Below are 27,670 nucleotides of genomic sequence, written 5' to 3' on the forward strand. Positions count from 1 at the left end.
TCATTTGACGCGGATGCAAGGTGGGGGGGGGAGTGAGAACCGGTCCAAGCAAGACACGCGGGTGCAGCAAAAGTTTGCGCTCCCCTGCACTAGACTATTTGTATAATAGTGTCTGTGCATTAAATTATACATTTGTGAAATTGGACCTTACAAGTGTATGTGGTGTATAGAAAGATACAATAAAATAGAATTCAATTGTGATGGAAGATCCAAGAAGGAAGTGTTCAAACAGTCCAAATCCAATCCAAATCTAGTATAAAACACAAAATTATCCAGCGTCCTCTCCAGAAATTGTTCTGTAACATGGATTAATCTATTGGAATTTAGAAGGAAGCTCACTGTAGCCACTCAGACCGGCCAAATCACCAATTTAACCTAAAAGAGAACACAGAGAAGCCCACAAACTGATGTAAATAAAGCCCTCATCAATATCAGTGAGGGGCCACGGGTCCTTTACATTTTGTCAGTACAAGCAATATTGGCAGCGTCCTCATCGGTAACTCCACGTGACTCCTCCTCTCGGGACATATTGACTCCAGCTATCTCCAAATACATTTCATAGCAAGAGCTACTTCCTCAGGAAATAATTATGCAACAAGTAGTTATTTTAAATCCTATGGTTACTATAGCAACCAATTGCTTAATTGGTTGTCACGTCACTGGGAATAACCTATGACATATGGTAATCTACTGTATAGGGATTTCTGTTTCTGTTTTATCCTTTTATTTTAAGAAACTCGTCTGCATTTATAATAATTGTATGTTCTTGTAATAATCTTTTTCTGTAACCTAAGCACGGTATTTTTTTATATACAGTATATATTAAAGCTAAACTTTAATACAGTAAGTGATGCTTTGTTCACTGAATGCATTATTTGCGTGCTTTGTAGAGAATTAGATGCAAAAATCTAGGGCGCTAACTCGCGAGAAATAACGATATATAATAGAGGTTTAAAACGTAGCAAATGTACAATACTACCTTCCCGATGACCCCTAAGGTTGCTTCACACTTGAGGTGTCAGATTCAGGTGTCAGATTGAGGTGTCAGGGTGTCAGATTCTAGGTGCTCCCCCGATAGTATCTAACCTTGATCCTTAGAAACAATATACACAAAAAGATGGGGAGCGCTGGGTAACAAAAACTAGTAAACACCAAAAATAAACAGATGATACTATTTGTATCACTCAATATTAAGATGGAATGTAAGATATTGCTATAATAAATACTCATACAGCCATGTGTGAGTACACATAAATATACTGGTTTCTTTCTGGGGTCCTTGTCCCAATTTTCTCCCCAGTCAGGTATTGACAAACTGGATGTTTATCTTTGTGCATAACTTCCGTCGCGGTTGCACCCTCCCGACAGGAAGAGCAGACAGCGATGGAATATATGTTAAAAGCACGTATTTATTAAATGGCAACAGAGTAATAAGAGAACTCACATGTAGGTCCTCATGCCACGGCTACAAAACTCTTCCGGCACAATACAGTGCCTCTTTGCTCCTGCGTCCAGTACAATCGCTGGAACGCAGATGGCACGCAACACTTGCCGAGAGAGTATGGCAGCCGTCCTGGGACAAAAACAGCACACTTGATAGAGCTACGCATTTCGCTGTCACATCAGCTTCCTCCGGAGCCTGGAGAAGCTGCTGTGACGGCGAAACGCGTAGCTCTATTAAGTTTGCTGTTTTTGTCCCAGGGCGGCCGCCGTACTCTCGGCAAGTGTTGATATGATTATAACCGAGTAAGGGTAAATATTAACTCATTGAAAGTAGCTTGTGAAGGAGAAAGGCAGTTGGCTAGACTAGCCGTGTGTATTAACCCTGGTTGCATACATAAGTCACGTTCTCACAAGTGGGCTGTTCGTGACAAATGGTATATTGGGACGGATTGAGGGAAGATATTGTTCATTTGAGGGACCCTTGCGGAAGGTCAAAAGTGGGTCAGCTATGTACTGTACATGTGTAGTAAGCCTTGTCCCATATGCAGGTCACGTGTTCACAGGTGTGCCGTACGTGACAGGATGTTTATGAATGCCTACCCAGCGGGGGAAGGTAGGATTCTGTTGGAGTAAACAGTGACACTAACTATGTATACTTACTCAACCAAAATAAAAAACATATCCATACTTCAGTCATATTTTGTACACACTTTTCTCTCTACATTTGTGTGCATATATATTGATTTTGAATTGATAAATGGCTTAATAGGTTATTGTTATTACAGTACATGGTCAGTAGTCCATTGTAAAAAATGGAATTCTGCTGTTCTAACTTCCAGCCATTGTATTAGGTCTGAAAAGTCGTGTAATTAAGTAACTTTAATGGATTGTTCTTCATAGAAGTTATACAGAGCTTTCCAAACCTCATAGTTCACGTGTACTGTGTGGATTCTGCAACCATTTTTGCTTCTGTAAATGTTTACTATGTGTGTGTTTAAATGTGGATAAAGGCAAACAAAACGGGTATCCTGGTTACGGTATTATAAAATATACTGCATTGTGCTATATTGGAGCAGTTTAGTATTGCACGTACATCAGTTCAAGTCAAATAGGCATTACATGTTAGGTACATGTTACCACAGTGCCATACAGCTGGTCCGCGCACCGAGTGATGGTTCCTGTAATCTGCTACCAGGTAGATGGTGATCAGCGTCCTCGTGGTGGGCTGTTGGTTCCTGGATCCCGGTGTCAGTCCACGCACGATCGGCGCCTCTCGTGGCTCAAACAAAATGTAGGGAAGTTCCCACACTGATGGCAAATGCCGATTACACTCCCTGAGTCCTCAGTGGCAGCTACTGACATCACCTACCTCGCCTTAGTGCGTTCTGCGTCCACTTTTTTTGTTTAAGTCACCGGAATGTGACTACCTGGTGATCACTCAGAATCTCATATTGCCACAGACAGAGATATTAGTGTATCTATAGTCCATTGCACTAGCACTAGCACTTCAAGATTACAGTATGAGCCTTATTTTCTGATTAGCAGCAGACTCTCAAGTGTTGCACCAAAGGTTATACTGTTTTGTAACCATTTATTCACTTATGTGTTAAATGACACATTGATTATTTCTATATATTTGTAACATTCACGGTTTTGTGTGTCACCTTATTGCTAATTCAATATAATAATTGACACTTTAAGTATCCCTTCAACAAATTATTGAGTCACATATTTTTCATGATTTATCACCATCTGGGGCGCATTACTATCATTTTTGTTTGTATCCTGGTCACGCCTGGCATATATAAATATAAAGTTTGATGTCTAAATTCAGTATGACTGTGTTTTCTTATTTCTACACAGGAACAGCAAGAACCAACACGATGTGTGAAATATGCCCACTTGACACTTTCAGCAATGAAAGTATGTCAAAAACCTGCATTCCATGGAGAAAGTATGTTATTATAAGTACTTATTACATACAGTGTAAATAGAAATGAGATGAGAAAGTTTAGCAAGATTTTTAATTTTTAATAAAATAATAACTTTATTTTATATAATGCTTTTCTCCCAATGGGACTGATAGCGCCTCACAATGACAGTATAGTGTGTGGTATGCAGCATTGTACATACAGTAGGATTTTTACCTACACTTTCCCTGCCCAAATTAGTTTTTTTTTTTTCCCCCAGAGAACACAAGTTGCTCATGGAGGAAGAGACTAACATTATGCATTAAACTCAAAGGCTTCTTGGGAGATTGTTGCTTAAACCCTTTGAGTGCCAGCGTGGCCGCAGTACTGGAGTGCCAGAGCCTCTCCCACACTTTTTGATAACGTGACCGCCTCTCAGGAGGAATCATGTGATCACGGTGTGACTGATGACCTCTTCTTCCATTCCTCAGGCAGATTGTGTTCGATGCTCCTCAGGGGTACAAAATGTGATCTCCAGTAGAAAAATGAGCAAATTACATATGACGTAGCTACTAGGTCATGGGGCCCCTGGAGTGCCAGAACCCATGATGTGGTACAGCTGCAGGGGTCGTTATTCGAACACTTCAAGTGTTGTGTACATCAGAATACCGATGTCATGACATGGGATGTCTTCCAACCTTTCCACCTTAAGATGGGAGTGCGGCGAGTGCAGAAAATTGAATTTTAGTGTTCTGGTTTCTAAACACCTGAAATTGACACAGTAACACAGTAGCACAGTACTGTACACATTACAATTGATTCATTTCATTGCACCCAAAGAAACAGAAACAATGAAATTCAAACAAAACTATCGCGATAAGCGCGGGTGCCTGGGGCGATTGGCCGTGTTCATGCCGCGTGGAATACAGCAGAACACACGAAATCGGCACCGTTATTTGTTCGAATAACGGCCGCTGCAGCTGTAGCTACATCACGGAGCATACAAGGGGATTATGTCTAAATTTTTATACAGGTAAAGAACATTAGCAAGAGGCATAATTAAAATCCATAACTCACTAAATTTAAAGTATTCTAAAATCACAAGTAAAACTTTCAATGTTTTCCCAACCCATGAAATTATTTGTCTGTTCTAGGTGCTCTATAGAGGATCTGACACAAGACAAAGCGGGAACATCTATTTCAGATTCAACCTGTAAAAACAATAAAAGGAAGCGAGTATTTTTTATTTTTACAATAGTTGTCCTGTTGATATGTGTTGGAGGTATTGGAAGAATTATATATAGATTTGGTAAGTCTGTTTACAATTGGTTCTACTATTTTATTTTTGCAAGGTCTACTTTAAAATGATATAACCCCTATTTAAAGAATTGTTTAGAGATGATCCAATTTCTGTAGTAGTACTAAAAGTTGCTGTCTTGCACATAACCAAAATTGAACAAAAAAAGGAGCGGCCTCGTACATATGGTCAGAAAGGTGTTCCCTCGCCACTTTCTTGCAAGTCCGTTAGGGAAAGCAGGTTGCAGCATACTTTTAAAGGAATAGAACAGACAGGTCAAAGTAAGCAGTATAGGAACAACACAACAGTCCTTAATCTCAGGTACTGTATATGAAAGAGCACTCAGGGTCTCCCCCCAGACAGGCATTCTGGAAGCTGTTTCCCCACAGATTGAAAGCAGCAAGAGACAGCAAGAAGTCTGCTGCCTGGCCTTTCCAATCAGCTTGCAGATCAACAAGCTAGGGTGTGGTTTTTATGGTCTGCTAGAGTGAGAGTTTTTAACCTCTTGTAAAATCCCTCACACTCTGTTAAGTTGGGGCTCGTCACATTATGTTACTTTTTTTTTTTAAAAAAGAGAGACTTTATTTTCCTCGGCTGTTCTGCATTTCCTTAACATAGACTTAACGTTGTGTTATTGTAGCATAGTGTTACTGTATCTCACATTATAGGCTAAAGCAGTAAAATTCCGGGCATTACTGAAATCCCTGCTCTCTGATTGGTTAAAATTCAGGGCATTATTCATTCAGTAATGGCCGGAATTTTTGCAGCTTCAATGTGTTTATTTCCAGCCAGTCAGCTTTTCGTTTTTGTCAGAACAGCTCTGAGACCGGGCACGGGATTGGTCAGGAGGCAGGAACAGCTTTCAGACAGGGCAGGGGATTGGCCAGGAAGCAGTAGCAGGCAGTGACTCCTCCCCCTCCCTCCGTGAACACAGCTCCACAAACACAGCTTCATTTTGAGTTGAGTTGAGGGAGAGAGTGTTTGTGTAGCTTTAAAGTAAGTGTCTGTCTGCAGTTTGTGTGTAGCTGCAGTTTCTGTGTATGTGTGTGTGTGTGTGTGTGTGTGTGTGTGTGTGTGTGTGTGTGTGTGTGTAGCTGCAGAGTGTTTGTGTAGCTACAGAGTGTTTATGTGTAGCTGCAGTGTGTGTGTATGTGTGTGTGTGTGTAGCTGCAGTGTGTGTGTAGCTGCAGTGTGTGTATATGTATGTATGTAGCTGCAGAGTGTGTGTGTGTAGCTGAAGTGTGTGTGTGTGTGTGTAGCTGCAGTGTGTGTGTGTTTGTAGCTGGTTGTGTAGCTGTGTGTGTAGCTGCATAGTGTGTGGCTGCAGTGTGTGTGTGTGTGTGTGTGTGTTGCTGCAGAGTGTGTGTAGGTGTGTGTGTAGCTGCAGTGTGTGTCAAGCTGCAGTGTGTGTGGTGCTGTTGTGTGTGTGTGTACACAGAGGGGGCGGCAGTGTGTGGATATAGATAGCTACAGTGTAAGCGTATATAGAGGAGCTTTAATATATTTACCATTTTATTTTAATAAACAAAAATCTATATAACTATACAAAAGTGTCTATTATTTATTAAAAAAGCCTACATTTAGCCTATAATAGTAATAATCCCCTCCGAACAGGGCATTACTGGCCAATAATGCCCTGGCAGGGTTAAAATCCCTCGGCTTCGCCTCGGCCCTTCAACTCTTCCAGCCAGGGCATTATTGGCCAGTAATGCCCTGTTTTTCTGGGATTATTGCTTAAATAACATGACATGAAGTATGCGTTATAGAAATGAAGCCAAAATAGCACTCTAAAATAGTGGTCAAGTGGTTAGTTTTCATTCACTAAACATTTTGGTCCAAAACAGCAGGACTTTCTCAAGATTAACAAACCGTGATCCCTCACAGATTAAACTGGGGGTACAACCCCCAGAAATTACATAAGTAATTACATAAGAAATTACATAAGTACATAATTATAAACAATTCATATATCTTTGTGATAAATACACAAGTGCAATGTACAGGTGTACCTCATACAGATCATGGGAAGCAGCAAATCTTAATAAGACTAAGGCTTAGTCCATAGACAATTTGCCTGAGCGGAGGCGCGCTGAGGCTCAGGGAAAGCGGTGCTTTCCTTGGCCTTAGAGCGTGCGCCATCCGTGGGCGTGTCTGGGGGCGGGCCAGTGACATCACGGAGCTGGTTCGCCCTCATTGTGCGAACCGCTCACGTGACCGGCCCTGCGCTCCGGCGAGCACTGAAACTTAACATTTGTTAAGACACACGCTTCCGCAGGCATGCGGAAGTGTGCGCGAGCCCCTGCTAAAGCCGCTCTCATTGCGGCTGCAGGGGCTCAGTGCAGAGCGTGAGCGCGCCTCAGCACGGGTCAGCGCATAAGCACTGACCGTGCCCGAGGCCTTACAGTAATAAGAACATTCTCTTAACTGCATACCAATTTGGCTGTATCCCAGAAAGTGGAAGTAAAGATGCAAACTAAAATATGTAACATGTACTGGTACAAACAGAGAGTAGAAGTATACCATATGTTCCAACACTCAACTTGATCTGCAGGGTGATGTCAGCGCATCCACAGTCTAACCCCTTTGTCCCGTGGTCAGCGCTGCAACTATGTGTGAATAAATATATGGTGATTCGTTGGTGTACTTATGAAGGTACCTGCCGAGTGCTCCTGCACTCGGGCCTGCAAGCAACTTCGAAAAGGAACCGCCGCTTTGTGATCCCGTCTGCGATCCGGCCCTTCCTTGCACGAGGATCCACCAGGGGCGATCCCACCCTGGAGATAGTCCTGATCTCTTTGGGGCATAGGCTTGAGCCCAAGCCTCTACTCGGGGAGCGCAGCATCCGCTGTGTCCCTAACTGACACTGGCACTAAGGGGCAAGGTCCCTAACCTAGGGCCTGTCCCTGCAGCACCACAAGCTATAAGGGGCTCAGGACTTAACTGGGGCCTAGGGGGCTGCTGGCCTAATGTAGTGGGTCACAGACCCCTGCACTCACCTCCTTACCCTAGCTCTTCCTGGTCCTGACTGACCTAGCGTTGTTTCTGCGTGCGAAAAGTATCAATTCCCTGTGAGCAGGGAGGTACTACAGCCATATTGGCTCCCTGGCATCATGTGGGTCGCTGCTGAGGCTCATGGGACTTGTAGTCCCTTCCAAGAGCCTCCCTGGTAGGCTAGTCCGTCGCGCCCGATCAATGCGCATGCGCAATGTCTCTGGCTGGCCGCTGCATCTCCGTCTGTACTGCGCATGCGCGAACTCGCGCAAGATGGCGGCATCCTGCACGGGAGCCGTCGGGGACCTCCGCAGCACCGGAGCGCTCCCTGCTCGGCCCCCACCCTCCAGAAGTGCCGGCGGGTCTGTCGAGTGACCCCCGGCAGCGGAGGTAACGAGGGGGGGTCGCGGGGCAGGGGGGATATGGCTACATCCTCCCCGTGGTAAAAACCCCAACGGCCTCGCTTGGGACACAACTTAACAACTATAAACAGAAGTTATATAATAAAAATGCATCTCAACACAAATACAACTTAGCACCTCAAATTACTTTAAACGATATTGCACAGTTCTGTGAGCATCACAATTACACACTGTATTTTGCTACGAGACCACTGCTGAGCCTCATAGTGGGGTGCCCCAACTTGATCATAGGTTACCCGATTTGGAGGGTACCTGACTCTTTTGCTCCTTCGGAGCTGTTCTTCAGCCACTCTCTCGGGGGAGTAATAAGTACAGTCCTGAGGCTCAGCCTCTTCCCTTGAGGGGGAAAATGTCTCTGGACAGTCTCTGTTTGGCACAAAGCACAGACTTTGTGGATCCAAAGGCTGGTCCGCTGGAGCCACCTTAGTAGGCGTTGGCCTACGGGGCCCTTTACCCGTAGCTCCTCTGGGAGATGCCCCTCCAGTGAGAGGATCCCTTTGAGAGGGTCCTTCCATAGGATCTTCAGGATTTTCAGAGTTGGCATGATCATCTGCAGTCTCTTGACCAATCTCTGAGGAATCGGACTCACCGTTCAGCGGTGTGGCCAGTATTTCTGCTTCCTCATCCCCCACTTGTGAGATGGGTAGAAGATGATTACGATGCCAGACCTTTACCTGGCCTTCAGTGTCTTTGATGCGATAGACCGGGAGGCCAGGCATCTGAGATTCTACCTCATATACACCGTCTCTCCATCGGTCAGCCAATTTATGTTTTCCGGGGACTCCGAGATTGCGAAGCAACACAGCGTCTCCAGGATGAAGCTCCCGATATTTGACCTTATGGTCGTATCGCCTTTTATTGTCAGCATTCAGCTTAGCTGTAGACTTCTCAGCCTGTTGGTAAGCCTGTTGCAAGCTGTCTTTAAGTATTAGCACGTTTTTGAAATGGGTAGCATTGTGTATCCCATCCGTCGAGACTCGAAGTCGTACATCTACTGGCAGTCTCGCCTCTCGTCCGAACATGAGGAAGTATGGGGAGAATCCAGTTGACTCATGGCGGGTACAATTATACGCGTGAACCAGGGCCTCCACGTGTCGACTCCATTCAGTCTTCTGAGAACTTTTTAGAGTTCCGAACATGTCCAGTAAGGTCCGATTGAATCGTTCTGGCAAAGCGTCTCCTTCGGGATGGTACGCGGTCGTTCGTGATTTAGCAATGTTCAGCATTTTGAGCAATTCTCGGATCAGAGTGCTCTCAAAATCTCGACCTTGGTCTGAGTGAAGGCGGTTTGGAAGACCGTAGTGAACGAAGTACTTCTCCGATAGTATTTTTGACACTGTGTGGCTTTCTGGTCTTTCGTGGGGAAGGCCTGGGCATACCGGGTGTAATGGTCCGTGATGACCAGCACGTTGCATATTCCTCGGCTATCAGGCTCAATGCACAGAAAGTCCATACACACAAGGTCCATTTGACGAGAACTCTTCGGATGGCCCATGGGCGCTGCTCTGGTAGGCAGGGTCTTGCGTTGTATACACCGAGAACAACAGCGACAATGGTGTTCTACGGCCTCTCGCATCTTGGGCCAGAAAAAGCGGTCTCGGACCAACCCAAATGTCTTCCCTACACCGAGATGTCCATGCTCATCATGTAGGGACTTTAACACCATGTACTGCAAGTTCCTAGGGAGGACTAGTTGTCGTCTGTCTGGGTGGTTGTGATATTGCACCACCCAATAGAGTAGACAGTTATCGATTTCAAATTTGTCCGCCTCCCGCATGAGCAAAGCAACCAAGTCTCTGGGAGCACCCTTCAGTAGGGCTGGGTTCTTCTTTTCAACGGCCCGCCTAATAATACTAATTACAGGATCTCGTATTTGGTAGTCTACCAGAGCCTTCCACCATAGCACTATGTCATAAGTTATGTTCATCCACTTTGGATCACAGTAGGCGGCTGGGACATCCTGCAACTGGCATCCCAAGGAGTCCGCAACTCGTAATTCTGAGAAGGCCACTTGATCGTTGATGATGGCGGCAGTGCTACACATAGCTCGCACCCCTGGTCCTGGGATTTCTTCCCACTCATCATCATCTGGAGTAGCACTTTGTCCCGGTCATCGGGATAGAGCGTGAGCTCCGATATTCAAAGGCCCCGGCTTATACTTCAGAGAGAATTGGTAATTGTTTAGAGTTGCCAGCCATTGATGCCCTGCTGCATCCAATTTGGCCGAGGTATTGATGTACGTGAGGGGATTGTTATCCGTCCTTACCTCAAACGTAACACCGTACAGGTAATCGTGGAGTTTTTCCGTGATCGCCCATTTGAGAGCCAGGAACTCCAACTTGTGTACAGGATATTTTTGTTTGCTGGGTGTCAGACTGCGGCTGATGTAGGCTACGGGCCAAAGGCCCTCGGGGTGCTTCTGGTGCAAGACGGCGCCCAATCCATTGAGACTGGCATCCACATGCAGGACGTATAGTTGTTCTGGATCCGCATACGCAAGCACCAGCGCTTCTGTCAGACTTTTCTTCAACTTCAGGAAGGCCTGTTCACACTCAGACGTCCATTAATTGCCAAACGGTTGACGGTCCGACGTGGCCTTCCTTCCTGTATCTTCGGGATATATCTTCAAAAGATTGTTCAGGGGTTTAGCTCGACTAGAGTACCCTTCCACGAAGCGACGGTAATACCCACAGAAACCCAGGAAGGATCGCAGCTCCGTGACATTCTCAGGACGAGGCCAGTTCACGACCGCTTCTACTTTGGCCGGGTCGGTGGTGATTCCTTGAGCAGACACGATGTGTCCCACGTAAGTCACCGAGGTGTGACAGAACCGACACTTGTCGAGGGACAACTTCAATCCTTCTTTCCCAAGACGGTCTATCACTTTAAGCAGCCTCTCTTCGTGCTCCTCCAGGGTCTTTCTGAAGACAATGATGTCGTCCAGGTAGACTATACACTCCCGAGGGTTCATGTCTCTGATAGTTTTCTCCATCAGTCGCTGGAAGGTAGCAGGGGCCCCACATATACCTTGGGGCATACGTGTAAATTGGTAGAAACCCAGGGGGCAGATGAAGGCTGTCTTTTCCTGATCCTCTGCACTCATAGGTACCTGGTAGTACCCAGATCGTAAGTCGAGAACACTGAACCATTGGCTTCCGTTTAGAGCATGAAGAATCTCTTCAATGCGAGGTAGGTTGTACTGGTCTGGTATCATACGGTTGTTCAGGGTTCGATAGTCGACACACAGGTTTACAGATCCGTTCTTCTTCCTTACCACCACTATGGGTGAGGCGTAAGGACTCCGAGACTCTGTCAAAATCCCAGTGGTCTCCATTTCTTTCAGGACATTCCTTACATCGTCCACATCCCTAGGGGCGATGCGACGAGAGCGTTCACGGAACGGAGTGGCATCACTCAGTCTAATGGCATGTTGGGCGCTGCGACTGCAACCCACATCCATCTCACTCGTGGAGAACACAGCCCGTCGTTTATTCAACTGGGTTGTCAGCCGATCTTTCCACTCAATTGGCAGCGTCGACTCGCCGAAGTTGAAGTCCAGGTCGACTAACCGCTCACCCACTGCAGCCGCGTTCACCTGGGGCATTGTTTCCACAGGGCTAACCGGCTATATGCAACCCAAACATCGTCCTGCATCATGTTCCATCGGGAATGGGGAGATGTTCTGCACATATACGTAGGTTTGTAGAGGGATTTTAGTCATCCACTCTCTCAGTTCGGGTATTACCCTATACCCTCTCTGAACCTCTTCCTCAGGGGTACTCTCCAGAGAGACAAACTGATCGTTCTCATCTCGATTGGGATAATGGCACCAGACCACCATACGTTGCACTCCCCCTGGTAAAATGGTCGTCAGTCCGCGCTGACAATTGTAGAGATCCCCATGACGCTCTAAGGCATATACCCGGTTGCACTCCTCTCGTAGAACGGGATCGAGGAGCGGATTGGCCATCGGCAACTCGTTGGTCTCTTTCAGGTATGCTCTGATTACAGCTAGTACTATATCAGTATTTGTTCCCAAGATGATCGGATACTTGCACTGGTCTTGGGGCTCAGGGCATACCATTGCTTCTACATGCATGGGGTGTTTCTTTCCGGTGTTCAGTTGGAGTATTTCCAGTTGAACCCTTACAATCCCATCGATGAGGTAGTCTTCATTACTTAACCCCCTCACCTTCATATGTTCGGCCAACCGCAAGGGGCAGTGTTTGAGGTGCTGGTCATAGAATTGTCGGTATATTATGGTCACTTGGGATCCGGTGTCCAGTAGGGCAGAGGCATAGATCCCTTCTAGTACCACACGCACGATGGGCGATGGGCCTACTTGACTGTAAGCATCCCATTGTGAGGCGTCATCACTCGGGCCGGAGTCAGGAGGAGCCTCTTCGGATCCAGTAGGGGTTTCTGGGTCAGACTCTGCCATCTGTACGTGGCAGACCATTGACAGGGCTGAATTTCCTCTATTGGGAGGTTTTTCCTCTGGGGGATCCTCCCTCTCTGGACAGTCACTGGAGAAGTGGCCCTTCTTACCGCAGTTATAGCAAACGACTTCGCTGCGTTCACGACGAACCTTGTACGGGGAAGTTGGTTTGTCTGAGGGTTTCGGCTTGTACCCCTTGGATGGGGTGGCAGATTCTTCCTTCTTCTCCATAGACACCCTACCCTTTGATATGGATGGGCCCTAGGGTTTTGCAGGAGAGTGTAACAGGGCATGTGCTTCATGAATTTTCACCTGGTGCAGCAATCCGGTGAACGTAGGGGGGCTCCCTTCCATTAGTTTGCTGCGGATCATATTGGCTATGGGGTGAGTGGGGCTTGATCCCCGCAGGTACTGTTTACGAAGCGCCTCATCCATCCCAGAGGTGGGAATCAACTTACGATTGAGTAGGATTCCTTAGACCAGTTGCAGGCGGTGTATAAAGGCCGTCAAGTCTTCCCCCTCTTAGTGATAGAGATTATAGTACCTCGTCCAGATTGCTCCTTCATCTTCCGCTAACCCGTATGCTTCTAGCAGGAATTCCACCATCTCCAACGGCGTCAACTCTGGGTGTTGTTCCCTGTGGATGGTTACAATGGTAGAAGCTGGGGGCCTAAGACACTCCATGACGCGCTGCCTTTTCACTGCGTCAGTGCACGACCATTCCTCTACTACTTTTAACGCATTCTCCCTCCAAGAGTCTATCCCTTCCTCCCCATGTGGTGTCAGAAGTACTCCAGAGAAGGCTTTGAGTTTCCGGTAGTTTTGTGACTGGGAGGCCATGATGATGGCCTCTACGAATTGTGGTAGCGTCACCCCCATTACTGAACCTTCATTAGTTACCCTACTGTCTCTGATAGGCCGGGAGTTCATCCCACGGGGAGCGGGTGCTGGTGAAGGAGGCGGACTGTAAGCCCAACTAGTGGCTCCCGTGAGAGCGCTTGGAGTAAAGGAGACTTTGGGTGGGGAATGGTCTACCCGGTTTGGGGTACTTGAAACCGGTGCAGTAGGTGGCCAAGTACTGGTGGACGGTTCATCTGGAACCTGGGGAATCTGGGTAGTGTCCCTTGATGAAAACATTGCCCGTATTTCTGGTAAGTCCGAGTATATAAGGGGGTAGCCTTCTGGCGGGGCCTCGGGGGCTAGTAGGGTGTCCGGGCCGTTTCTTGGCATATGTCCCGCCCCACAGTGAATAGTATGGCACTCCAATGAAAAGTAGCGTCGAACACTCTGCCCCAGTAACATACTTTATCTAGGCCCGGGAGCTTCCTCAGAGAGTCCCGGATGTCACTTTCCACCACTAACGCTGGAACGTTCCCTACTGCCACTACGTAACTAGGTGGTTCCCGGGTGGTGATGGCCCAAGCATGGACCTCTTGACTTGAGGGAATTAACATGTTGCTGATCTCTTATGATACTGAATTGAATAGGGCACCCCAGGTCTGGATCTCAGCAGCGCCTCCAAATGTAACGGGCATTCCCCCTACCCCAAGCACAGATATAGTGTATGTAAGGGGGAACCTATGTGTTACCAGGTGTTGTGCGTATACCTGTAGGTTCACAAGAGGCCTGAGCCTCCGCTTGTTGGGAACCTGGGGTGAGTCCTTCGGGTCGATCTGGTTTGCAGCGCCTCCACCTGTGTAGGGTTCTAGGAATGTAGAAGGTTGCCTACACAGGACCCACATACACAATAAGTACATACACTGAGATGTATATAACCAGTCTATATATATGCAGGATAATCATACACTTTACACACTTATCAGTAACCACTACTGTGTACTTGTAATACTACTCCCCCTAGGGGGTAACTCCACACCATGTACCGTAGTCCCAAATGTCATTCACTCCACTAGGAGTGTACCTTGCACCCATCACCGTGTACCCCCACACCGTGTCCACAGTCTAGCCCCTTTGTCCCATGGTCAGCGTTGCCACTATGTGTGAATAAATATATGGTGATTCGTTGGTGCACATATGAAGGTACCTGCCGAGTGCTCCTGCACTCGGGCCTGAAAGCAACTTTGAAAAGGATCCGCCGCTTGGTGATCCTGTCTGCGATCCGGCCCTTCCTTGCATGAGGATCCGCCAGGGGCGATCCCACCCTGGAGATAGTCCTGATCTCTTTGGGGCGTAGGCTTGAGCCCAAGCCTCTACTCGGGGAGCACAGCTTCTGCTGTGTCCCTAACTGACACTGGCACTAAGGGGCAAGGTCCCTAACCTAGGGCCTGTCCCTGCAGCACCACAAGGTATTAGGGGCTCAGGACCTAACTGGGGTCTAGGGGGCTGTTGGCCTAATGCAGTGGGTCACAGACCCCTGCACTCACCTCCTTCCCCTAGCTCTTCCTGGTCCTGACTGACCTAGCGTGGTCTGCGCACATGCAAAATATCAATTCCCTGTGAGTAGGGAGATACTACAGCCCTATTGGCTCCCTGGCATCATGTGGGTCGCTGCTGAGGCTCATGGGACTTGTAGTCCCTTCCAAGAGCCTCGCTGGTAGGCTAGTCAGTCGCGCACGATCACTGCGCATGCGCAATGTCTCTGGCTGGCCGCCGCATCTCAGTCTGTACTGCGCATGCGCGAACTCGCGCAAGATGGCGGCGCCCTGCACGGGAGCCGCCGGGGACCTCCGGAGCACCGGAGCGCTCCCTGCTCGGACCCCACCCTCCAGAAGTGCCAGCAGGTCTGTCGAGTGACCCCCGGCAGCGGAGGTAATGAGGGGGGGTCGCGGGGCAGGGGGACCCGGCTACATATATATATATATATATATATATATATATATATATATATATATTTTAAGGGGTTCCCAGTATGTCTCAACTTCTAGGCATGCAGGATACATAAGGGGATCCATCCCATCCACCTGCAGTATTTTTGGTCTCTAATTGTGGACAGGAGAACAGGTCCTATTTATCTTGCTCCGGTGGCCATGGGCTCTGTTTCTTTGTGCCATGTGGGCCAACGTTCTGGTTAGTGATGCAGGGATGAGCTGCTGACGATATCAATAGCTGAAGCCAGAGCCTGTACTCTGGCAGACGGAGATGCTCTGCTGGTCTTGCAGGCCACGGCACTTCCCTCCTCTTAGCGGCAGGTCAGGGGTGCACCACCATCTTTTGCCTCGCCTTCTGGCAAGCTTTTCAGGGGCAGTTCTAGCTGGGATAATGGTTTCCTGCTGGCTTTTTTGTGTCAGAGGGAACCATGCGAGTTCACCTGTTCACCTGTTCAGTCTTCACGGGTGTTCACATGTGCATATGTCAGTGACAGGAAAATAGGAAGCAGTCATGGCATACAATTATGTAATTTTCTGATGCTTGTGCAGGTACTTGCAATTCCTTTTTCTATTTAAGATGTCCTAACTGCTTCTACTGTTACTTAAATTGAGGATGAGGTTTATCAGGAGCAAATCGTGAGACAACATGCATTTTTATGCATAAAACAATACAATTAGAAGCATAGGATACTACTGTTTTAGGAGTTTCGGTTCTAGTTTTGTCTAAAGTTATTTGGTTTTAGATTACAGTGAAATAGGTGATTTAGGTGTGTACAACGCCAGTACAACCACTGATGAGACCCAAAAGGTCGAAACAGCTGTCTGTGAGTAGGTTTACTGGCTATGCATCAAAACCCAGGTTGAGCTGAAAGTTGTGTAATTCAGTGAGCATAAGCTCATAAGAGTTCCATGTAAAAATGGATTTGAGGCAAAAGGTGACACTGTGTGCTCATTTGCATGTAATTTCCCAGAATCCCTTGCTGCAGTGGAAGCACTGTATGCTATGTGATAATGGTGAAAAGCAGAGTTGCAGACCTGTCTAAGACGTGAATGTGCTCACAAGTGATATTTGTATTTAATATATATATATATATATATATACATCCATCCATATGTGTTTAAAATATATTTAAAATAAAGTGGATTTTTATTTAATTACGATTTATAAAGAGTATTTTGAAAGAGTAATTAAATTAAATTCTACTGGGGTAGAGGGGCAGAGCTTACCATCCATGGGCAAAGATTGTCCATCTGGGAATCAGGGAGTGAGCAGTGTGGTTGCTGAGGAAAAGGAGCATGGTATTTGGAGGGGGCAATGAAACAGAGGATTAGGAGGGTGAGTGAGACTGCTGGGGAGGTGGAGCTAGGAATCAGGAAGGGGCACTGAAGGTTCCAGGACATGGAGAGCTTGGGAGAAATGCAAGGAGGAAAGCCCACAAGATTTCCACCAAGCCTGAGCCTGAGGTTCTTTAGTCTAAGGCTGAGGCCCCAGTACCTCCGCTGCACGCACGCCCGCGAGACAGGCGGCGCGTGCAGCCGATTCCCCGGTCTGCAGGGAGCTGCAGACCAAAATACAGGGGGGGGGGGCGTGACGGGGGAGGGGGGGGGGCACGGCCGTGACATCACCCGGCAGGTTCGCCCTCATTGGCTGAACCACGGGGGGGCATGGCTTAGCGCTCCGTCGCGACTCCTGATCACAATTCTCTTGCGAGCAGGAGTCACTGTCGGCAGAGCACAGTGCCTTCCCCCCTCACAGCGGTCCCGGTCCCATTGTGCAGCGGCTATTGTCCCCGCAGCGTCCCCAACAGTGGGCGCTGCAGTAGCCAGCTGGGACCTGGCCTAATACACTACGGACTTAGCCGTGGTACGAAGGGGCTCAAATGATGCCCATCTCTACGTTAAACCTTTCATAGAAGTTAGTTATTTGGTGAATTTTTGCCTTAACATTTTGCTTCTATATTTTGACTAAAGATGACAAGGGATTTATTGGTGGAATAATATTACTAACTGATCTTTTTTCTTGTAAAAAGCCTAAGGCCTAGATTTAGAAAACCATCCTAGTGTATTTCTAAAAGGTTTAGCGCTTAAATAACACAGCAATTACTCTAATTTAATTGCAGAGAGTGATAAATCACAAGATTATTCATTAGCATGGCCTAATTACATATCCTAAGAGCATTGAATGTGATGACAGTATAGTGATAAACCCTCCACTGTACCGTGTACAGCAAATAAAAATACAACCTTTAGTATATTCACATGTCTCAGACAGGTCCACATACCTGCCTTTACGCCTTATCTCTTGGCATACATTTCTCCCACTGCTGCCAGGGATTCTGGGTAGTGACATTCAAATGAGCATTCACAGGGTGTCACTTGTTGCTTCTTATCCATTTTAACACGAATCCCTATAAACGTATGACTGCCATATTACACAGTTTTTTCAGCTCATAAGTGGTACAGTATTTTTATTTGTATGACAGTATCGCAAATGAGCTTGCAAAGTATGCAAATCAAGCATTAACAGCTAATTACCTATTCACATGATACTGTCGATATCGGGCTACCGCCTAACACTGAGTTACAGCTTTTATATGCAACCCACTTAGGACTACGTAATTCTTAGTAAATATAGCGGAATTAAAAAAAGTTTCTGTTCAATCCCAAAACATCTCATTTGTAACGCAGCAATATTGACTTTTAGTAAATCTTGCCTATGACAGAAGATAGCTAAAAAGACAGTAAGCAAGGAAACACAATTTCTTCATTTTTTTTAAATTAATATTTGCACTAGAAAATATATTTAAACATTTTAAAGATGCTATATGCTCAGTCATATTTGTATTTTGCATCAAAGTAGAGATCGTCCCTCGAATACCATTTATAGGTGTTTATGCTGCTGTTCCTGTATTATTTTTCATACTTCATCAATCCTATGTTGCATTAAAAAACCCGTGTTTTTTGTTTTTTTTCCCTTTAGTTACAGAAGAACCTATCGAAGCAAAGAGTAATAAACCGACACAAGAAACTGGATGCTGACAGGCATGATGGCTGCCGTCTACTTCAGAACCACATAGGGGAAATAGAAGCTGGTTTAATATCTTTATATAGTACAAGAAATGCAGCACACAAAGTTTATATTGTGAAAAACACTTCTACAAGTGTAAATAGTGATATTAATTACGCACACAGTGAAGTAGTTAGTTCCAGAAAAGACTTTAGATGGCGCTTTAGGATAATTGTGATAAAATAATAATTTGCAGAGTCAAACCCAACATCAACGTGCAGCTTTTCCCATAAGAATAGTCTACTGTGTGAGTGGTATCCTTTCTCCGTTGCTCACGTGGGATGGTTACATGTGAAAAGATTGAACAAACAAATACAGGCATACCCCGGTTTAAGGACACTCACTTTAAGTACACTCGCGAGTAAGTACATAGCGCCCAATATGTAAACGGAAGCTCACGCATGCGCCTGTCAGCACGTCCTGAACAGCAATACCGGCTCCCTACCTGTACCGAAGCTGTGCGCAAGCGGAGAGACTATAGAGCCTATTACAGATGCGTTATATACATCAGTTATGCACATATATGATGATTGCAGTACAGTACATGCATCAATAAGTGGGAAAAAGGTAGTGCTTCACTTTAAGTACATTTTCGCTTTACATACATGCTCCGGTCCCATTACGTACGTTAATGCGGGGTATGCCTGTATATAGTTTAACACCACAAGTAAAAATACTTAGTGCATGTTAATGTTATTCTCACATGAAAAACAGATATTGAATATTCAAAGGGCTAAAGATAAAACTTTATCTGAAACAAGAGGGATGGAAAGCTTGGTTGCTCACTTAGCTGTTATATCAGCAATTAGGTCTTTGTAAATATATTACTCAATAAGAGGCTTTCTAATGTGCCAATGGGACATGAAAAACATACATCCTTTAATAAAAAAAATGTGTAAAAAAAAAACCTTCTTCTTGACATCTTGGAAGTGATTAAAATTGGCATCCTACTCATGAGATGGGGCAGGTAGAATTGTTGACTGGTACAGTAGGTGAAAGCTCTAGTCCTGACTGGTCTGCACGGTTCTTTGCAAACACGCTGTTCTGTGTTCCTGTCTCTCCTCGCCATCGTGTGCACTGACCAGCCTCTTGGATGACATAACGGGCTTGTCCACATGTTGCTACGGAAACTCCAGATTACTCCTGTGTTAACCCTACGTGTTTCACAATGGGGTGTCTTTTCCTGAGGGGTTTCAATGATGTAGGTACTCAGTGCTTTAGTCTTAAGTTGTCTTAAACGTTAACCCTATATTGTCTTTCATAGGACACTCTTAAATGGTCCCATGAAGTCATTCTAGATACTTGCTCTATTTGTTACAGAATAAATACATAATTCCGGTTACAATTAAACATTCAACATCTTTGTGCCTACTAGTATACACAAAAATTCCATAATACTTAAAAATTATTTGTACAATATTATCCAGACATTATACTAATGGTAGATAGTTGTTCTAATACATGGGTAGTTAGTTCTCCTATACAGAAATACATCACCAGCAACAAAGGAAAGGGTTCTTTACAGTAAGGGCAGTTAAAATGTGGAATTCATTACCCCTGGAGACTGATGGCAGAAACAATACATTTGTTCAAAAAAAGGTTGGACATCTTTTTAGATGGGAAAGGTATACAGGGATATACCAAATAAGTATACATGGGAAGGATATTGATCCAGGGATTAATTCTTGGAGTCAGGAAGGAATTAATTTTTCCCCTTAATGGAGTTTTTTGTTTGCCTTCCTCTGGATCAATAAGTAAATATAGATATAGGATCAAGTATCTGTTGTCTAAATTTAGCATAGGTTGAACTTGATGGACCTGCGTCTTTTTTCAACCTCATCTACTATGTAACTATGTAACTAAGATCAATTGGGAACATAGAAGGAGTATGACGTTCTATAACAGTATATGCATTATACATTGTAATTCTATTAGTAGAAAGTTGATTAGAGATTTTTCAAAGTTTTACAAATATTGAAAATATTTTGTTTGGCTCACCAGGGATAATACAGATATATGGTACCTGATACCTAACATGTTAATACTTTTTTAAAATATGATTTCTGTGAACCCAATTATCTATGGCAATTAGTATAAAATTGTGACAAACATATATGGCCCATGCACAACTAGAATGTACAATGTAATAGATATTTTGGATGTTTTAATGTTTTAAATATTTAAAATGGATTTAATTCACTAATGTTCTCAGAGAGCCATCTGGTACAGTATCTACTTACGAGATACTAGTTGAATTCGATAAACTAAATATCTTTGGAATTTCACTATAGCAAAGGGACAGACAGTTGTAAGATTCTTGTGTGTGTAAGAAATTGTATTTCCCCCTAAAATTATGAATGAGTGATGATTATAAGACAACTGTTTGAGGGATATCTTAGGAAGAAAAGGAAATGTGACTAATGTATTATGAAAGTTACAGTGCTCACCTATATAATTATTATAATGTGAGGAGTAGGAATACATGGAACAGTGATAATACCTGATTATATAGCTACAGATCAGTAATCACTTCAAAATGACAGCTATTTAATATCCAATATGTTAGATTCCTATAAATTTTGCAAACGTTGCATAAGAATTACGTGTATATAAATGGTTTAGAGTATAACAATGAATAAGGGAACAAAACAATCTATCTTTGCAAGTAATCGGTGATAAATGTGATTTAAGCCATCTCAAAAAGGATATTGTTGGAGACGTAGCAGCTTTCAGGGAAAGAACAGGTTCCTTTGGAAAGAGGATATCATATTAACAATTTAAATGAAGCTCTGTCAAAAATTAAAGGTATGGACAACTCCCTATCACTGAAAGACAACTCTAAAAATTATACGTTTCTTAATAAGGATAATGACAAAATGGTCAGTATACTTTTTGTTATTAACTTTAACTCTGCGAGTCACAAAATTCAAGGAATCATGAAACATTGGACTATTTTAACTAATGACCCTATTCTAGGTCCCCCATTTAGATAATGTACCTACACTAATTTTCAGAGAAGCTAAGAATCTAAAAAAACATCTTAGCCCCAAGCGATATAGGAACAAGACAAAACGCAATATCAGACACAACCTAGTTAAACGGGGAAAAACCTCAATAGGTAACTTGAACTGTGGCAGTTGTATAGCCTGTAACTTGATACATCATGATAGAAAATCCTTTACATCTACACCCTCAATGTAGCGATTGGGAGTAGGTAGACGAGGTTCAGGAGGGTGAGTTGGAGGTACCGGCGGGGAGAAGATAGGAGCAGGAGGAGCGGCAGCAGTATCGGGAGAGGACAGAAGGGATTTGAGTTGTTCCGAAATGGTACCCAAGGAGTTTTGGAGCAGTTCCATACGCTGGTTATTTTGAGAGAGACAAGACTCTACTTCCTTGAACAGGTCATCGTGTTCACTTAAGCGTCGACCCACCTAGGCGGAGTCCAGGTCTGTTGAGCTGAGCATAATGTCACGGGACTATAGGTGTGCTCACCACAAACCGGACTGGACCGCGAGGCCGAGGTGGGGATACAGGAATACCACCGCCCTACAGCCGCGTGAGCGGGTCTGGTAAGCAGAGTCATGTGGATAGCCTGGTTCGGGACAGGAGAGTGTAGAGTTGTAGAGGTACTTGCCAGATTCCGGGTCGGAGAGATCAAGAGTAGTCGGGGTCCAAAGTCGAGGAGAGGAGAAGGTAGAAGTCCGAAGGGCGAGCCAGGGTTCGAGGGTGCCAGAGATCGGGAGTCCAGATTCAAACAAGGGTCTGTAATGGAAGACAAGAGCAGACTGCGAAGTAGCTTGTAGCAAGCACAACTAGAGACTGACTATGCTCAGCAATCAGCTCAGGGCTGGTAGCACTATATACTGATAGGAGCCAATGAGAGCTCCCAGCAGTGATGTCAGATGAAGGTAGAGCGCTGATAGGCTGAGGCAGGATGCAGAACAGGTGTGGGAGGAACAAGTACATTGGCGGCAGTGGAGATGGACATAGTGGCGCTTGCGCGCGACGCGCAGGGCGGATTGAATCTGCCGGGAGAAAAAGCCGGAACTGTAGACGTGCGCGGGGGTCTGCCCCGGCGGCGCGCATGAGCAGCAGGGGCTGTAGGGAGAGAGGAGAGGACACGGGACCGGATGCCGCGCGCCCCGACAGCAGAGGTAAGAGCCGCAGCGGGCGGCGGCATTACACTACACTTGTGAGGGTGCAATCTTACAATTTCTGTTTTTGAGAATAAATACAAACAGATTTATGCTATGTGGCACACTCCTTTTTTCTCTTTTTTTCTGATATATATATATATATCAGAAAAAAAGAGAAAAAAGGTGCGTGCCACATAGCATAAATCTGTGTATATCTGAACTGTATCTGAATATATATAGGAGTGGATCAGTGAGTAAAGACACTGACTGGCACTGAGTTTGTTAAGAAGATAAAATGCCGAAGAAGGGTACATTGCAATTATGAAGAACATTTACGATAATGCAACATCAACCATTAGATTAAATGTGTGTACAAGCAAGACACGGATCAGCAAGGGAATGTAACAGGGAGATAACATGTCATTATAACACTTTAAAGGGAATGGGACCGCTCATCCTATTAACACTCAATTCATACATAGATAAGCAGGTGCTCGGAAGGGACAAATGTATATATATAACAGTGTGATCCAAGAAGGATCGAAAAAGAATCCCCAAAGCACACAGCACTCAATGCTGGAAAAAAAGTATATATTGGATAACAATGATCCGACAGGAAAAATACCTGTATAGTCAGCTGTATAGGGAATTAATGACCCTTATAATACCAATAAGTCCAAAGAAAATAATAAAGTTTTATTAGTGTAAATACTCATTAAAAACACATACATATCATTCAAACCTATTAAAATACCCCATTCAGGGGTGGCTAATATAATCAGTAATTACTCAGTGGACTATCAATATTGATATGAACTCTGCTGATTCTTACACATCCATGTCAGTGATTCATTAACAATGTTATAATACTATAGAGAGTGCCTGGTATGATAGGTTGATTAGTATCACACTACAGGCATACCCCGGTTTAAGGACACTCACTTTAAGTACACTCGCGAGTAAGTACATATCGCCCAATAGGCAAACGGCAGCTCACGCATGCGCCTGGCAGCACGTCCTGAACAGCAGTACCAGCTCCCTACCTGTACCGAAGCTGTGCGCAAGCGGGGAGACTATAGAGCCTGTTGCAAATACATTATTTACATCAGTTATGCATGTATATGACGATTGCAGTACAGTACATGCATCGATAAGTGGAAAAAAGGTAGTGCTTCACTTTAAGTACATTTTCACTTTACATACATGCTCCGGTCCCATTGAGTACGTTAATGCGGGGTATGCCTGTATATTCATTTAGGCTTGTTAGTATAGTCTTTCTTTGCACAGGATTAATATCCTATTTGTATGTATAGTGTAGTTGAATTAGCCATTCAGACACGCTGGATCATGTGTAAATACATATGGATAAGTTCCATCATACCTTCATGTTGCTGTTTATCAATCCCTATAAAGGTTGTACCATAGGTTTAAAATCACTACAAACAGTCTGCGTAGTATATCATGCATAAGGTATGTATAATGGCGCCAAAGTACAGTAGTACAGAAAAGCCCCAATATATTGCGTGATCTCGGCGGATCGTATGCCAAGTCTGTGTCAGGACCCAGCAGTGAATACAAGCCTGTCTCTCTCGATGCTGTTGATCACTGAATGTTGCCACCTCTGATGACGTCAGCGAGTGACGTCTATTCCCAACGACCGTTTCACGTAAAGCTATGCTTCTTCAGGGGAGGAGGAGTCTAACCCTGGACTTATTGGTAAGTATTTATGTGATTACTCATTCAACTGTCCCGCCCCTCTTTACGTCAGGGTCAGGGTTATACCCGTGATCCTCCTAAAGTATGTTTCTAATATGACTGTATCCTTGTTGTTTCTTTTTGTCGAGCAAAGAAAAGAAAGAAAGCTCCCTATTAGCCGCACAAAAGAACACCTATACCTATATTAAAAATGACTATTTATTAATAAATGATTAAAATATGTTTATTGCAGCAAAAACTAATGTGAACCAAAGTTCCCCTCCCCTACTCCCCTCCTCCCCCTCAATCAAACAAAGGGGCAGGATAACCAGGGGCCAAGGTCACATGACCACTACCCACCAATGAGACGTATCACTAGCCATGTGATGTGTCACAGCCAATTAGGGACTCTCAACATTATGTAACCCAATTTGAAGTGTGGGAGGGATATATATGTAGCCCTATCAAAGTCTGACACTAATTAACCAATGGGGTAAGAATTAAGTGTATAAAGATCTGAGAGATTCACTCTGTAATTGCCCCTGATGAAGCCACAACGGTGAAACATATGTTGGGCATGCTAAGCGTCACCACCTAGTGCGCTGGCTATATTGGAGAGGTCTGTTGCCTTTTCTCAGTTAGAGTGTTTCTGATCCTTCTAAAGGAAGCACAACACTCTGACTACTCTCCTATTGTTATGGTTCCGAGTACAAGACACATACTTTGTGTTCTTGAGATAGCTGTCTTGCTTATCATGACAGACCTATAGGTTCATTAACCTTTGAACCTGTTGGTCTGGTACATATGTGTGTGTATATATTCATATATTAGCATCTAGCTGGCTCAATCAAATACACCACAATTATTTTGAGCGCACACACTATATTAAACTATACTCTCCATTCTCTAATTTAGGTGTAGTCCTCAAACTGCATAGAACTGTATTGGTATAACTACCACTGTTAGTATAATAATATAGCAGTGGGATATCCTGATTCATAATAGTTATTCCTAGCATACACTGTTAGTTTGAACTAGGCATACAGTTACCTCCTCCGTTTTTAAATTATTTTAATCACTTTGGTTCACGTTAGTTTTTGCTGCAATAAACATATTTTAATCATTTATTAATAAATAGTAATTTTTAATATAGGTATAGGTGTTCTTTTGTGCGGCTAATAGGGAGCTTTCTTTCTTTTCTTTGCTCATCATTAACCCCATCCCTGCCAGCACCACCTTTATTGCAGTTTTTGTTCCGTCACCACACATTCACAATTTATTGGTTCCCCACATCTTCACTTGTGTAGTGCAAGGTGCACAACTTGACCTTTTTAGGCCATTCTACCTTCCTCTGTTTCTTTTTGTCTCCACAATAAAGAAAATAAATTGGTTAGGTACTGACTGAGTTGTCTTTTTGTGTATGTGATTCATTACGTCTGGGGACATTTGGTATCCAAAGTAGTACTAAAATCTTATTTGCAATTTAGTCACTGTATTAATAAAGGTAAGTATCGGTTGCTATTATTTCGCTGCAGCAAGGAAAGTAAGTAATCAATAGACCTGGAATGTGGCTGGAATATAGCTGGAGATATAGCCTGACTAATAATCATATAGCAGCAACTTAATTAATGGAATACATAATATATATATGTTTATTACATTTAAAGAGGTGACAATGGTAGGATATCCCACAAAAGTGCATACATGTGAATACAATTAATAATTATGAATTAATAAATAAATAGAGACACTGTGATGGTGTGGTATGTGATGTAGGAATGAAAAAGTGCTACATGATCTGCCCAAAACAGTCAATGCAGATCCCAATTATTACTTATACAATATACCTGGATCCCCATGTGTATTATTCAAGAATAAAAATTAATATAGATAAAAATATAATAAATAAAAATAATAATGATGATAATAATAAAAACACTTATGGTTCTAGTTGGGTGTATAGTGTAGGAATGAAAAAGTGTTAAATGATCTTCCCAAAGCGGTCAATACAGAGCCCAAATATTAATTATACTATATACCTGGTTCCCAATGTGTAATAATCAAATAATGAATAATATTAAAGATGTAAATAAAATTAGTACTATATATCTCGAGATTCCTAGAGATGTATGGTGGTATAACATATTGCTGCATCAAAATATGTTATAGATAGGAAGAATAGATACATCCTTCATTAAGTCCTAGAGGGGAGAGGGTCTTCAGCTGGTATATCCAGCGACATTCTTTTTGTAGCAATTTCTTGTCCCATTCACCCCTCTAGGATCTCTAGGGATAGATTCTATCCCACAGAAGCGCATCACACTTGAATCACCTTTGTGGTGTTGTAAAATGTGTCTTGCCACTAGGGTATCTACAGCATTCCGTACACTCCCCACATGTTCCAAGACTCTGGTTTTTAATGGTCTGTAGGTTTTACCCATATACTTTAGTCCACAAACACATGTCATGAGGTAGATGGTACCACATGTGAGACAATTGATTAAGTCCTTAATTTTGTAGGTAACCGTGTCGTAGCATTGGTAAAAGTTTTGGTTGCTGGCATAAAGTTACAGGCCTTACACCTTCCGCATGAGTATGGCCCTTGTGGTTTGTTACCTAACCAAGTTTTTAATGATAGTGGTTGAAGATGGCTGTGTACTAGTCTATCTTTTAGATTGGTGTTCCGTCTACAACCAGTCGTAGGTCTATCTTTCAAAATCTTCCGTAGATCTGAGTCCTCCAATAGGATGTGCCAGTGTCTTTGTAGCACATTCTTTATGTTTTGCCACTGATTGTTGTATGTGGAGGAGGTATGTGGATAGAAAGCAGATAGAGTTTCTAGACATTAGTATTTACAAATCTGTTGAGGGGCGTCTTGAGACCAGCATTTATAGAAAACCCACAGCTACAAACACACTATTGATGGCTACTAGTCACCACCCCAAACATGTTACGAATAATATACCACCTGGCCAATTCCTAAGGCTACGTCGGAACTGTTCAACAACGCCAGAATTTGTCATACAAGCGAGGGACATGTCAGAAAGATTCAGAACACGAGGGTACAGTAACACACTTATCAAGAAGGCATATTATAAGGCACTAACCTCACCAAGGTCTAACCTTTTGGTAACTAGAATCAGGGAGCCCAATGATGAATCCATTAGGTTTATCTCCACATACAACAATCAGTGGCAAAACATAAAGAATGTGCTACAAAGACACTGGCACATTCTATTGGAGGACCTGATCTACGGAAGATTTTGAAAGATAGACCTACGACTGGTTATAGACGGAACACCAATCTAAAAGATAGACTAGTACACAGCCATCTTCAACCACTATCATTAAAAACTTGGTTAGGTAACAAACCACAAGGGTCATACTCATGCGGAAGGTGTAAGGCCTGTAACTTTATGCCAACAACCAAAACTTTTACCAAT

General features: G+C 44.1%; 1 protein-coding gene across 2 annotated transcripts in view; it reads left to right on the forward strand.

The window, feature by feature from the left end:
• TNFRSF14 (TNF receptor superfamily member 14) overlaps positions 1-19,309 on the forward strand; it is a 47,518-nt gene extending 28,209 nt beyond the window's left edge. Inside the window, exons 5-7 of one of the 2 annotated variants that reach the window (XM_075604879.1) lie at positions 3,307-3,397; positions 4,508-4,662; positions 18,310-19,306. In XM_075604879.1, the coding sequence (XP_075460994.1) occupies positions 3,307-3,397; positions 4,508-4,662; positions 18,310-18,368 (305 nt within the window). In that variant the 3' untranslated portion in view covers positions 18,369-19,306. Of the gene's footprint in view, positions 1-3,306; positions 3,398-4,507; positions 4,663-18,309 lie in introns of both variants that reach the window. The other variant, XM_075604880.1, reaches the window with a different exon arrangement.
• Positions 19,310-27,670: the final 8,361 nt, after the last annotated feature.

The sequence above is a fragment of the Ascaphus truei genome, chromosome 6, assembly GCF_040206685.1.
Source record: "Ascaphus truei isolate aAscTru1 chromosome 6, aAscTru1.hap1, whole genome shotgun sequence".
Taxonomy (NCBI): domain Eukaryota; kingdom Metazoa; phylum Chordata; class Amphibia; order Anura; family Ascaphidae; genus Ascaphus; species Ascaphus truei.